At 41.8% G+C, this 15,106-nt stretch overlaps 1 protein-coding gene across 1 annotated transcript in view; it reads left to right on the forward strand.

The window, feature by feature from the left end:
* The window catches only part of LOC138745224 (metabotropic glutamate receptor 8), a 326,930-nt gene that overhangs the window by 236,723 nt on the left and 75,101 nt on the right, over positions 1-15,106 (forward strand). Inside the window, exon 6 of the mRNA XM_069902285.1 lies at positions 8,441-8,641. Within this exon, the coding sequence (XP_069758386.1) occupies positions 8,441-8,641 (201 nt within the window). The remainder of the gene's footprint in view (positions 1-8,440; positions 8,642-15,106) is intronic.

Consider the following 15,106-nt stretch of genomic DNA (forward strand, 5'->3'; position numbering starts at 1 on the left):
GAATGTGCAGGGCTGACGACACTTCCAAGCCTTGGCTCCCCAACGCTGGTGGAAGAAGCAGAGGCTCGGAGCAGATGCCTTGCCTCTCGTTATGCTCTTTGTGGCCCCTGCAGGGACTAGGTGTTCTACCGTAGCGCTAGAGGAAGACTTGGATTGGTCATGGCCGTGACTCATGACCTGCTGGACTGTGGAGCCCTCTGGGAATCTTGAGCCTTCTGAGCAACCTTCCTCAGGACAGCAAAGCTCTCTTGCTGACCGGATGTCCTCAGGCAGATGGTCGAGAAAGATGCGCTCAAAAAGTGGGCAGTTGGTGTGATTGCCCATGAGTGCGAGCATCTTGTCCATTAGCTCAATCGGGGACCCGTCCCCCAAGGAGTCGAGGTGCAGCATCCAAGTGGCACGCTTGTGCCTGGATAGTCTGAGGGAGCCGGAGAGCACCCGCTTGATGGTTCCAAATTTATCTTCCGCGGGTGGGTGTTAAAGGAGATGCAGGACACATTTGGCGGTAGCCTGGTCCAGGGTGGCAACCACATGGTAGATCCTGGTCGTGTCTGATGAAATCTAGTGGAGGTGAAACTGAGACTCTGTGTGGCTGAATCAGGTTTCCAGCTCCTGAACCCAGAAGTCAGGGAGCTTGACGGCTATAGCACTGATCGAAGGGTCACTCATGTTGGATTCAAAGGCGTTTGAACCTGTCGGGATCACCAATTGTAGCGACAGCTACACTGCTAACTGAAATAACACACAACCAGACGGGTTGAGCTCAGTGAGCAGAACTGATTTATTGCAGGCTGCCGTTGGCCTTATACTTCCAGCTGGCTGAGAACCGCGCTGGGGGCGCTTTCATCACCAAGGCGTCACGGGCTTCTGAGTCCGGTGCCGAAGTTGAAGGGGAAACCTCCTAAGGGCGCCATTTTGGCCGGCTGCCCCACCGTACGTGTTGCAAGCGGGGCCAATTCACCTGTCTGATGGCATGCCGCCACATCAATCTATTTTAGACTCACCTGCCCTGGGAAATCGGTGTCGATGCTGTGCAATTACTCAGCAAAAGGAGTTGTAAGGTGCTCCTTCCATCTGATAGCCTACAAGTCACCCTTGGGCAAGGTGTAGTACGTTTAGCCTTCCAATCAGGGTCACGTGAAGTCGTGGATTTCAGATGGTGAATGGTTTTTACAAGCAGATTCTACAAATTGGAATTTATGGTTGTAAAACTAAAAACGCTGGGCAGATGAATCAGCTGATCAATGGCCTGGGTTACTCATCCATTATGAACACAACAACTGAACAAGGGAAGGAGAAACCATTTCAGTATTTTTCCCTTGTAAAATCATGAACTCAACATCGACTACGGTCTCAGCTCAAAGATTGGAGCCTTCACCGAAGGAGAAGAAGCAACAGCTACAATTCAGAGGATCAGAGATCGTGACAGATGGAGAGACATGATCGCCCACGCAAAGCGGCAAGGCACTTGAATGATGACCCTGGGAAAGAGACTGCGTCTATTTATCTTATTTGTGGCTCTCGTTTATAATTCTCTTTATGGCCCCCTACATCCTCCTACGCTCCAGGGGAAAAAAGTCCCAGCCAAACCAGCCTCTTCTTTTCACTCGAGCCTGGCAGCCCCAGTAATATCCTCGTGAATCTTTTCAGCACTTTTTGCAGTTTAATGATATCTTTCCTCAGCTGGATGACTAAAACAGCCAAGTGTGGCCTCACCAACAGCTTCTACAGTTGGAAGATGATGTTCAAGCTCCTGTACTCAATGCCCTTTCTGATGCAGGCAAGCCTGCTAAACATCATCTATGCCACCCTGGGCTGCTATTTTCATTGAGCTATGGACATGTACCCTCTACATCCCCTGTGTTTATGTTTCACAGAGCACTGTTTGGGTTTCTTTTGGATGCTCCAGGTGCCTCTGAATCTTGGAGACGTGCTGATTGGCAGGAGAATCGGGGAGTTGATGATCCTGTGTGAAAGAATTGGTTACAGGTTGTAGAGCTCGTCGAAAGAACCAAAGACTTGTTGATCCAAACCAAGGCTTTTATTAGCAAAAGACCGGAGGTCTTCACAGGTGGCCGACCAGTCCGGAATGATCCGACCTGGCTAGGGACACAACCCTTTAAGGCCCAGACAATAGGTGTGGCTTAGCTCTCAGCCAATCGCTGTAAGCACAGTCTAGATACAGTAACTACATACACTATGTACATTGGTGATAGATCTATACTATCACACAGGTAAAGAAGTATTGGATAGAAAAGAATAGAAGGGCCTGAAAGGATAGTGACCAAATTCAGGCAAATTTGAAGAGCCCAGAATGCTAGCTTGGCCATCATGGACGAGCTGGGCCAAAGGGCCATGCTCTTTGGTCCTGTGATGTGGGAAATGGGATATGTTACAAGCTCAGAAGACCCCAAAACCCAGCAGCAATAGACATTCATCAAGAATACTGGTTACTTAAACAAAAGTTGCTTTTAATTATCTTTAAACATGAAAACAGGATCAAACTTTAACTTATCACGATTAACTTAACTAACCTAACTTAACCTCCTTCTAATTCTAAGCGCATATGTATGTAATGTGTGCATAAGTTCAGAAAAGTTCTTTGATTCACAGTCCAATGTCATTCCTCCAAGTTCTTACAGGCAATTCTGATACTGTGCACAGAATTTAACATTTATGAAGTTCACCAGGTTTTGGTGCTTGAAAGGTAAATGGTTACCGATCAGGAAGGTTCTTGTCAGTTCTCAGAGAGAGATTTGTTGTTCGCTAATCACCCACAACTGATTCATTTTAACCAGCCACTTCAGTGCTTTGCTGAAGAAACTTGCCCCATCAGGGTTCTCCAGATGATAACTTCTTTCTTTCAGGTCAGCACAGAGTTCCTTTTTGTTTCTCTTATTTCAAGTGAAACATTAGGCAGCCAGTCCTCTCCTCTTGTATGAACCACAAGGGCTTTGACCAGACTGAGTTAAGCACTCACAACCCATCTTCCAAATGTGGATTTTCCACAAGCTTGCCAGCTTGTCCTGCTCCAGTCCCAACTGCTGCTGCTGACTGTAACACTGCAAAAATGACCTCCCTCTCTCAGAGAAAAAAAACTATTTTATTCTCTCTGCTTGCATGACTCTCTTAGAACAGGAAGTTTCACTCTAGACAGCCTGGGTCTCCGACGAGTTCTTTCATCTGTTGGTTGCCTTTTTGTAAACAACAATCCATTAGTGAAGTCTTTTGGGCACTCTCCAAAGCTTTTGCAAAGGCTCTTGGCACTGGCCTGCCTAGCATGAGCAGAAGTGTTTGTATGTGACCCACACTAAAAACCCTGTCCCAATTTATCTCTCAAAAACATATCTATAAACTCTCACAGATTGACGGAACTACTATGTAAACCTTTTTCTGTATACCAAGAAAACATGGGAAATTAAGCCAATTTCTTCATTGTGACCTTCTCAGGTTTTGTTGTTCTGTTGTGCTTTGTGCTGATTTCAGTTGATTATGATTTATTTTGAATCAAGTTGCTTCATCCTTGCAGCATATCAAAGGATACGAGGAGGCCGAATAGTCTGCAAAGATTTCGTGTGGTAAATATTTAATCTGTATGGCAACTAACCGTGAAGAGCAGGTGAGAGGGAAGCAATATAAAATGTCTAACAGTGCAAAAAAAACAAAGCAACCTGCATAGGAATATGGATATATTTTTGACCAAAAAAAGCAATTTTATGGCTAGTAAGAATGTAAGGATACTCATTGAGAAAGCAAGCAGAGGAGAGTTAGAGGTATGGATTGGAGGCTGAAGACATCAAACTCAAGTAAAATACAATGGAAGAAGAGAGCAATAAACATAAGCCGCTATACTTTGCGAGATGTCTGAAGACTCTCAAAAACTTCTACAGGTGTACCGTAGAGAGCATCCTGGCTGGTTGCATCACTGCCTGGTATGGAGCCACCAACTCACAGGTCAAGAACAAATTCCAAAGGGCACCATCAAGGACATCTATATTGGGTGGTGTCCTCAAAGACCACCACCACCCAGGCCATGCCCGCTTCACCCTGTTACCATCAAGAAAAAGGTATAGGAGCTTAAAGGCGAGCACTCAACGGCACAAGGTCAGCTTCTTCCCTGCTGCCAACAGATTCCTGAATAATCAATGAACTTTTCATGCACTATTATTTTATTTGGTTTTTTATATATTTATTGCTGTAAGATGGTTATAATATGAAAGTTTGCGCCGTGACGCTGCTGCAAAACCCTGAATTTTGTGACTTGTTCATGACAATAAATTCCGATTCTAAAGTGACGATTGTCAAGGAGAGAATGCTTCATGTCAGTGGAAAAAAAACACAGAAGAGGAAAAGTGAACAAATTGCCACAGAAATTATATATTTTTTTACCTCATGCTGTTCCTCCAAGGTATATTTTTTATTTTTCATTTTCTGCTTTTGTTTATGTCACATACTTGAAATCTGCATTGCTATCCCTTGTAATTTGTCATAATTCAATTGAATTAAATATTAATAGACGATGACTGCACATTTCAAAATAGGCTTTGTGGGAATTATAGCATCTGGATGTTGGCTATGGGTTAGATACCCTGCTCCTGTCTAGAACGGCCCCTTGCTGGCTATGGGTTAGATACCCTGCTCCTGTCTAGAACGGCCCCTTGCTCTACAATGTTGAGGCTCAAGACTTTTTTCAACATTTGATGCACTGCAATGTCGTGACTCCCCAATCTGCTAAGCATGATTGGATGCACCGTTCGCTAGCTGAGTGTTATTTTCTGGTTGGCCAGAAGTGACATATGTTCAGACCACTGGAAACTAAAAGGATTGATCCATGGGTGGATGTTGAAGTAGAATGTAATGCTTTCTGCTATTGATGTGGATTTCAATAGAATATAAGAACCAGACTGGCTGCACATTATGTGCATTGTTGATTTTACCTATTTTTACACAGAATACTAAACACAGATGTTTTACTGCCTTGCAAGTTGCAGGGGCAATTAATGGGTTCAGCAGAAAAGGTTTTGAATGCTGTTTGTGTTACCCATATAATACATGAAATAATCTTTCTATATCCAAGATTATTTGGTCCCAGGTTAATTGACTTACCTTGTATTGAATAAATACTAAAATCTTCTTTTAATTTATTTTATTAATTGATCTCATGCTCTGCTAACTGAAATAGAATTAATGTACAAGGAAGGGCAGATGGTTACTGGTGTGTTTCTAAATATGACTCAGCAAGACAACACATTCTACTTATCAGTGTACGCAGAATGGCTGTGAACGTGCACCATCCTAACTTTGACAATTGTCACAACTTGGTGCTAAGTTGATGTGACTGACTTTGAGACATCTTTTTCTAATCATTGCAGAAGATCAAGAATTTAGAATGCCCTGATGCCTTTTTCAGAGATAGACTTGACAGAATGAACCAACTGCATTTTTTAAATGGCGAAATTTACACGAAGATGGGTTAAATATTTAAACTAGAAGAAGTAGGGCAATCCAGATTGAGATTCATGTTTAAAATGTAAAAACAGATACATTTATCAAATGTAAACAGAATACCTGTGTATAAAACTGGAAATTAACCAAGGTAAATAAAAAATCAAATCAATTGGAACAACAGCCAGTTTTCTAAAATTTGTTTTAAACCTAAAGGAGACAATTCTTCATCATTTACCATATTAAAATTATTAAGACTCTCACCTATGTCTTCCAGTATTTAACCTTTCACACTGCGGTAAAAAACTCTGACTTTCTACCCTATCTATGTCTGTCATAATTTTATATACTTCTATCCCTCATCCTCCAAAATTCCAGAAAACACAATCCAAGTTTGTCCAACCTCCTTGGTGGCCTATGTACTCCAATCCAGATATCAGACTGCTGAATCTCTCCTGCACCCCCTCCAAATGTTCCACATCCTTCCAGTAGTTTGGCAACCAAAATTCTACACAATACACCAAATGTGGCTGAAGTAAAGTTTTAAACAGCTACTACATGACTTCCTGCCTTTTATACTCGCTGTCCCAACCGTTACACGGTATGCTTTTTCTACCTCTCTGTCTGCTTGTGTTTTCATTTTCAGGAAGCTATAGGCTTACCTCAAGATCCCTCTGTACATCAAGAGCCCTGCCATTTACAACATAGTTTCCTTTTGCATCTTATTTTCCAAAATGCATTACCTCACCCTTGTTCACATTAAACTCACATCAACCATTTCTCCATCCAAATTGCCAACTAATTGATTTCCTGCTGTATTCTTTGACAACCTTTCTCCCTCTCTGCAATGCCACTGGTTTTTATGTAGTCTGCAACTTGGTGATCAGACCACCTACAGCTTCATCCATTTGAGGACTTCATTGGGATCAATTGATGGAGAAAGATCAATGAGTATGAATAAAAGATGATCAGGGTGCTCGTGCATCTGTGGGAAACCTTGTCTGCCTTATCAAGGAGCGTCAGAAAAGATGGTATGAACATTGCCCCAGAATCTGTGCAGAGGGCAAGGATCTATACTTTCCAACAAGGATGTGGTGGACACTACCTTAGCTAGCACATTGATCCAAACAGAATGCAGCACCCAGTTGCTGACATTTGAACTTCCATCACAGCAGATGCCACAGCAACTAACACCAAGGTACTGCAATTGAAGCCAAAACTTTATTCATGCAAGTTCAGCTTGATGCAAAGTAAGGCTAGGCTGTCACCATTAAAAGTGCTTGATAGCCAGGTTGAAAAGGCGTTGCAGAATTCGAAAGCAATTCAGCGATCCATCTTCCAACAGATGACCTAGTTGCTGTGGCACCACCTTATGAGTTTTTTAGGCAAGACTGATTTTTAAATTTTAGCCATGATAAGGCTAGCTGCAGCAATGCTTTACAAATAATGTAGTGGACAATTCTTATGCATGTACAATATGCTTCTCACATATTACTTTTAATATATAGATGACCCAGCATTACAGCAATTCAATTTGCGGAAGCTTCAGCCCCATATCACTACCTCAAAAAAATCTACAATTAAAAATGAGCTGTCACGGATAAAAGAGTCCTTTTCTCCACTTGCACTGTTGGTATATGTACAGATGATGTGACTTGGTGTTATGGAAAACGTGATATGGGCAGTTTGCCCGGATTTCAACTCCTGCCTTTCCCCCCATCTCACAGAGATTATCTGGAAACATGAGACCTACCTCACATAAACAGGAACATTTAACAGCCTGGGTTGGATATGTTGCAAACTCTGAAAGACAAATTCTAGATGTTAAAAGGATTTTTTTGTTCTTCTCTGTGGGCAGATTCCACCTAAGGGGTACTTTGGCTTGGCTTCGTGGACAAAGATCTATGGAGGGGTAATATCCACGTCAGCTGCAGGCTCGTTTGTGGCTGACAAGTCCGATGCGGGACAGGCAGACACAGTTGTAGTGGTTGTAAGGGAAAATTGGTTGGTTGGGGTTGGATGTTGGGTTTTTCCTCCTTTGTCTTTTGTCAGTGAGGTGGGCTCTGCGGTCTTCTTCAAAGGATGTTGCTGCCCGCCGAACTGTGAGGCGCCAAGATGCATGGTTTGAGGCGATATCAGCCCACTGGCGGTGGTCAATGTGGCAGGCACCAAGAGCTTTCTTTAGGCAGTCCTTGTACCTCTTCTTTGGTGCACCTCTGTCTCGGTGGCCAGTGGAGAGCTCGCCATATAACACGATCTTGGGAAGGCGATGGTCCTCCATTCTGGAGACGTGACCTACCCAGTGCAGTTTGATCTTCAGCTTACTAATGACAACTGAAATGGTGAATAAATCGAGTTTAAAAGCTGTAACGGTGTTGAAAAAGCTTTGTCCTTTCAGACATCACACAGTACAAATCGGACATGGAACAAGAGATTATCGCTCAAACCGTTAGTGGGTTTTTAACATTTTTCATTGAGGAATTAATCCGATCATTGCTTCATGCGTAATATTTAAAACAGCAGAAGTAACAGACTGATTCACAAACTCCCCTCTCACTCTTTTGTCGGGTACCTTCAATGCCCTCTGTGGAACAACTGGACTCCCACACAGGGCCCTATCATCCACCTCAGAAAGCAAAAAAATCAGAATAGAAGCCATGTCCGGTGTCATGTCAACATCTTTCTATTCTGTGACATTGTTAAAAGTAACAATTTCTTAGTTCTGAAGTGCAGCAGTGGAGTCTACCTCGATAAACTACCAACAAGGACATTGACGATCTTGAATTGTAGGTGTTGACAGGTGTAAATGTAGAAGTAGCATCTGTTCAGTTCAGGTAAAGAAAGAAAATTAAATATACATTGTTGGAACCTGACAGTCAAAAGTCAAATGATCTTTAAAATGTCTTTCTTAATGAAGTTGAAAAATCATGTACATTTTGTACTAAGCTAATGAAATAGTGCGATGAATGCTGAATCTTTTAATTGTTCATTGTAGGATTGGAAAGAATTGGAAGGGACTCATCATATGAACAGGAGGGGAAAGTACAGTTTGTCATTGATGCTGTATACTCCATGGCACATGCATTGCACAATATGCACAAAGAATTGTGCCCTGGTTATGTTGGTCTCTGCCCTTCAATGAACTCCATAGACGGCAAGGAATTGCTTCAATTTATTCGAGCTGTAAACTTCAGCGGTGAGTGCTTCCATTTTGGCTATGTTCAGAGTTATATTTTCTAGTTCTTACTTTTTCTATTTTTGCAACTCTTGCAACTACCATGAACTTCCTTCTGATCAGGTCTTCAGTTGTGCAGTTCACAGTTTCCTACTGTGTCAGCTCTTGTTTTCCTCAGAGGAACAGGTGAGCTTGGGTTTGCATCTCACTGGCTCTAATTACATGACTGTGACTTCCACTGTCCAACACTTGTAAGATACAAGGTAGCTGTACTGCTAGTTGTTTCTGCTCTCCAATGGGCCAAGGTATGCCACTGGTATCAAAGTGCATTGGTAATATTCCAATGGTATTTTCTCATGGAAACTAAATGCAATAATTTTTTTTATTCTAAGCTCCTCAATTCCAATTTCATTTGTTTACACCTTTTCCAAGATTCCTTTACTGTTATGTACTAATACACAAAATTTGTCAACTTTTGCCTGCCGTAAAGACACTTAAAGTGATGCACTAGCAATGCCTGACACCTCCAACAATAATAGAAAGAGAAGCAAAAGGGAGTTCCTTCAGTGACATTGAGTGTCTGAGGACTTGGCTCCAGTGGTCCCGCAGCCTTTGCAGTCACATGACTTCTGCTGCCAAGCATGGGCTCAGACCGCGGTTTCCAAAATGTTTGACACCGTTGGCCCCTTTTACAGGCAGTAGGTCCCTGCGGAGGAGTGTTGTGCCTCCATTCCCCACTTCCCCAGGTGTGCACCAGCGGCAGAACTGCATTTATAGCAGCTCCGGCAAAACCGCTACTCACAGGGTTTATAATTCCTTTGTCTAAGTGTGTTAAGATTAATGCAGGCAATTTGGTTTTCCTTTTAACCATAACGATTTCTTAAAGTTCTATGCATGAGTTGAGTAACTCTTATGAGTTTCATGTTGTTCATTGGGCATAAAATAACATTATCATTAATTTGTACAGCAAAAATTCCCATTTGTTCAAGTGGAAATTCAACACCAACTCTTCCTTGCTGTTCCAAACTAATTCTGACCCCATTTCTGATAATCATGGTTTTGTACTCCCAACATTACCCTGAAAGTCTATGAACAACTGGCAAGTTTGGATCAGATACTATTTATTGTCATGGAATAAAACAGAACTGTAATATTAAATGAAATTGCCTGCAACCCTGCGGGCTCTGCTGCACAAGTCTGCAGTTCAGTTCAAACTATCGACAATCTGAGCCTGACTCGATTAGGAAGCCTTCAGTGCCAAAGGCTCTTTGGGATCCTTCCTTGACCTCAGCATCTTCTCGAATCCTAGCTCCAATACCTAGTTCTCATGAGCCAGTTGCCCGCAGCCTGTGTGGGTTCCTTGCTCGCAGGTCACCAACAACTTGCCACCTGTTTGTGTGTCTGCCATCATGGTCACCATCCTTGGGGTCATAACTCTGCTTCTCCTTTTCAGTGGGGTGGGGGAGGGTGTTTGGTGTTCTCTCCATTAGTGGTGCCCTAGACCCCCAGAGTCCGCCGAACCCAGTCGCTACCATCTCACGGTTGTGGGATTTTAAATAAAACCTTGTCAGCTTCTTAAATAGGCCATTTAAAGCCTGTACGGAGTGGTTGGCAATAGAACTGGGCAGTAGGATCCCATGGGACATCATTGAGTCTCCATTCCCCACTCTGCCCAGGTCTGCATCAGTGACAATGATGATGTTACAACAACTTCGACAGTGCTGCCATTTTCTTGACCAATGCTGGAAAAGAAGGAACGTTAATAAAGCACCTTTTATGTCCTCAGGAGAATCACTGATCTCTTTGCAGGTTATATATTACCCCTGAGCTACAACCAATATTAACATTAGAACATATGAAGATAACATTTAGGGACAGGAGTATACCATTTTGCCCTCTTTTATGCACTTAATCTATATTTCTTTTTTATTTAATATCCTGGAACCCATTGATCTCTGTTTTGAATTAACTCAGTGACTAAACCTCTTCAGCTCTCCTGGCAGAACATTCCAAAATTTCACCGCCGCTTGAAGATATTTTCGTGGTCATCTCAGACTTAAAGCCCCTTCTCTTTATTCTGAAATTGAACCCCTTGGTTCCTCAGCTAGTGAAATATTCTCTTCACAACCAGCCTGGTTAAGATGGTTTTGAGTTTTGATTACATCACATCTCATTCTTCCAAACTTTAGCGAATACAGGCCTTATCTTCTCACTCCTCCGAGAGCAAACTCACCATCTCTGAAACTACTTGTGGTATAGAATCATGGAGTCATACAGCATGGTAAGAGGCCCTTCAGCCCAACTTGCCCATGCTGACCAAAATTTCCCCTCACCTCCAGTCTCACCTGCCTGCATTTTACCCATATCCCTCCAAACCTATCCTATCTATGTGGATGTCCATTTTTTTTCTTAATGTTGACTCTGCGCTGCACCCCCTCTTTAGCAGTTGATAAGGAGAGTGAAATGGTCTATAAAACACCAAGTATGGTCTCACCAGGACCCACATGATGATGACTTGAAAAGCTTTATATGCTGCAGAATATAGATAACACCAACTACAGTGGTTTAAATTAAATTACCGCAATATGCCAAGACAGAAAAAGGGACAACAAATATGAAAGGGGAGATAAATAAATATTCAGTTGCAATTAGTGCAGGACACCATTAGTTCAGATAGATTGCAAGATTCATCTTTACTTGCACAGTCATCTCATGTAATGAAGTCAACCTGCCGTTTGGCCTCCTGATTGCTTGTAGCACCTGTATATTGGCTTTTAGTGACTTGTATTCAAGCGCACCTGGGCGCCTTTAAATATCAACATCACCATATCTCTCCCCTTTTAAAATTTAGTCCACTTTGTAAATATCATTTAAGGCAAATATTGGCAATGACACCATGATGACGTGGTGAACTGATGAATATGTTTGTAGTACTCCATTTTACTATGTAGTTTAGTAAAGTAATGAATCATCTACTGTCAGTATATGGGTGTCGTTCATGACTATGGGAGCCCCAAACATAACAGCAGAATATCACATTTTGTTTGCACACCTAAATCCAAATGCCACATCACTGTAATTTTACAAGCATAATTTTGTCACAGTGTGGAATTAGCCACTCAACTCTAATCTGTCTCATCATTGCTTCCATTCTGAGCTGCATAAGAAATAGCCATTTAGTACATACACGCATGTACTGGAGAAGCTCAGCAGGTCAAGCAGGACCTGTAGGAAGTAAAGGGTAATCAAGGTTTGGGGCCTGTGCCCTTCATCAAAGTGTGAGCAAAAAAAAAAGACTCCTTGTGTCACTTTGAAATCAATAATTATGGTTCTCTTGCTACCTGAGGAAGTACTGATCTCTGTCACAGAGGTACTCAGTGGCTATGCATCTACAGCTGTATTGAATGGATACTTACAATTTCATCTATGTCCTGAATGACTAAACCCTTATTTTGAGATTGTGACCTCTGATTTTGAAGGGAAATCAGTACATCTTTTGTACATCCTTTCTGTCAAGATCCACTATAATTTTGTATATATCACAGATATCATTCTCAGTTTTTAAACTCAAGAAAAATTTGGCTTACTTTAACCTCTTCCAACAATCCCAGGGGCCATTTGAGTGTACCTCCACTGCTCTCCTACATTGTAAGTGAATCCTTCCATAGGTGGACAGAACAGCCCTGCACAAACTGTTCCAGGTGCCTTCTCACGAGAGCTCTGAAAGAACAATATCTCTTTTGTACTCAAATCCTTTTCTGATAAAGAGACCAGGAGGTCTCTTTCAACTCCTCCCTCTGTTTGGTCTCCTAGTTGCTTGTAGTACCTGCGTGTCGGCTTTTCGTGATTTGTATTCAAGGGCACCTTTGTGCTTTTAAACATCAACATTACCATATCTCTCACCTTTATAATTCATGTTGACTCTTCCAGAATGAATTATTATTTTCTAAGTGCCCATTAGCACTTTTTTCATAGTAGATTCCAACATTTTCTCTGAGTGGAAGATAACAAACCTTTTGTTTTCTCAAGTGTCAGGAGTAGTCTCTGGTAGTCTGGTTTTCTAATATGTCTGAATTGTGCATTGAATGGTGTTATTGGAACTGTTTGGTATCACCTTGCCTGAGGTACGTGTCCTTTCCTCTATTACCAATAATTGCATATTTATGTGCTGCTGGTATCAGAATTTCTTTTAAGTCTGTTCTTTGTAATGTGGCTACTAATTTCCAAACCCCAATCTAGTCAGAGTTTTACATCACAGAAACAGCCGATTAAGTTGCCTAGATGAGATGGTCACATTTGCCTTATTTTGCTCAATGCTAATCCTTTCCTATCCATGTACGTTTCCAAATCTCTCTGACATTTGTGTCTCAACATCCATGAACCACTTGTCAGCACCCTCATGTGAAAAGATTTCCCCTATGATTTCATTTACATCTTTCTCCTCTTGCCTTTACTCCAGTCTTTAGACTCCGCTACCCTGGGAGAAAATTGTCACTATTCATTATCTGTGCCCCTCATAATTCTGTATAAGGTCCCACCTGTGCTCCAGGGTAAAGGATGGAGTCTCCCTTTAAAATTCAAACCCCTCAGTCCAGGTAATACCTTTGTGAATTTTCTTTTTCTTTTCTTTTCTCGCTGAATGGCACCTTCCTATAGCAGGGTGACCAGAACTGCATACAATACTCCAAATGCAGCTTTACTGGTATCTTGTACAGTTTTCACTTGACGTCCAAACTCTGGAACTCAGTGCCCTGACTGATGAAAACAAGTATACCAAACACAATTTTCAGTACCCTGTCTGACTGGGTCACCACTTCCTGAGAACCATGTACCTGTACCTCTAGGTCATTCTGTTCTACAACACTCTTCAGGGCCCTACTATTTGCTGTGAATATCCTGTCCTGGTTTGACTCACACTTAAACACTTTCTGTTTGAATTACGCCCTGCCATTTCTTCATTCAATTACCTGATTGATCAAGATCCTATTGAAGTTTTACATAAGCTTTCTCACTGTCCACTCTACCATCAATTTTAGTATCATTTGCAGACTTACCATGACCCCTAGATTGTCATTAATCGTTAATAGAGGTGATGAAGAACAATGGATCCAGGGCCTGCAATGGAACCAATCCCAGCAGCACCCTTCTGGTCTCAGGCCTCCGATATAAATTTCTTCTACCAAGACAATTTTGGATCCAATTGGTGAGTTCACCCTGGATCCATGTGATCAAACCTTTTGGACCAGACTACCATGCAGTTCCTTGTCAAAGGCCTTGCTCAAGTCCTTATAAACAATGTCTACCACCTTGTTGTCATGAGTCCCCTTGCTCACTTGTACAAAAATGACCTAAACCAACATTTGTGCTTCATTCTGCACCATATGTTTTTATTGCAGTCCAGAAAATCAAGGTGAATGAAATGTGTCTTGCTCTTGTGTTTGAATGGATTTACACAAATCGATGAATGTGTTGGGGAAAGCTCTTATACAGTATGATCTGAAAATTGCACTAAACTCTTCAGTGATCCTTGACTTTAGCAGACTACCGAAGAAGACAAAATTGACTTAAGGCTATGTGAAATAAAGCACTTCTAACAGTGTAGCACTCTAGAGTGTTGGTTTGAAAAATGCTCAACTGAGATATTTCTAGCACCATTGTCCCACTCAGTTATTGACCAACCTGAGCATGTTGCAGATTGCTTGGTCTGCTCTCTAAACACCATTTAGTGAAGTGTAATTCCAAAATATCTGAGGCAGGAATTCATATAGGACTACCTAATGCAGTGACATTGTTTGTTGCCTCAGAGAAATTAGCATGGCAGTTAGTGCAATGAAATTACAGTACCAGCAACCCCGAGTTTGAACCTGGCGCTGTTTGCAAGGAGTTTGCACTCTCTCCCCATGTCTGTGTAGGTTTCCTCTGAGTGCTCCAGTTTCCTCCCACCCTCCAAAAAAAACTACGGGGTTGGTAAGTTAATTGATGTATTTTGGTGGCACCAGGCTCATGGCTGGAAGAATCTGTCACCGTGCTGTATTTCTAAATTTAAATAAAAACCTACAGAGAAATGCCTCCAAGAAAACTTTAAATGATGAAGCAGTACATGTGGAAGAATAAGGAACTAATATCTTTGTCCTTCCAGCTATTTCACTGGTCTTCCATAGTAAGAAGATTTAACCAATCAATGGTGAACGCATTGCAATTTGAATGTAGGTTTATTTTCATTGGATTCTAGATCCAGTAAAAATGAGGTTGTGACTTTCATTTGTCAGGAATATGTGGTACAATAAATTGTTTCAACATTTGGATTAATCAGAAGACAGATAATTTTTGCTCAGGGTTTTTCAAACAAATGGAGTTATTAATATATAAAGAATGATGTTCCCGCACTGCTTGGAAAATTTTCTAAGAGCTCCTTGATGATTCCTTTTGGCCTGAACTGTTTTGCCTTTACACAGTGAGTATACACAAAGAGAAATGGATTGGTCT

This window comes from Narcine bancroftii, chromosome 11 (genome assembly GCF_036971445.1).
Source record: "Narcine bancroftii isolate sNarBan1 chromosome 11, sNarBan1.hap1, whole genome shotgun sequence".
Classification (NCBI taxonomy): domain Eukaryota; kingdom Metazoa; phylum Chordata; class Chondrichthyes; order Torpediniformes; family Narcinidae; genus Narcine; species Narcine bancroftii.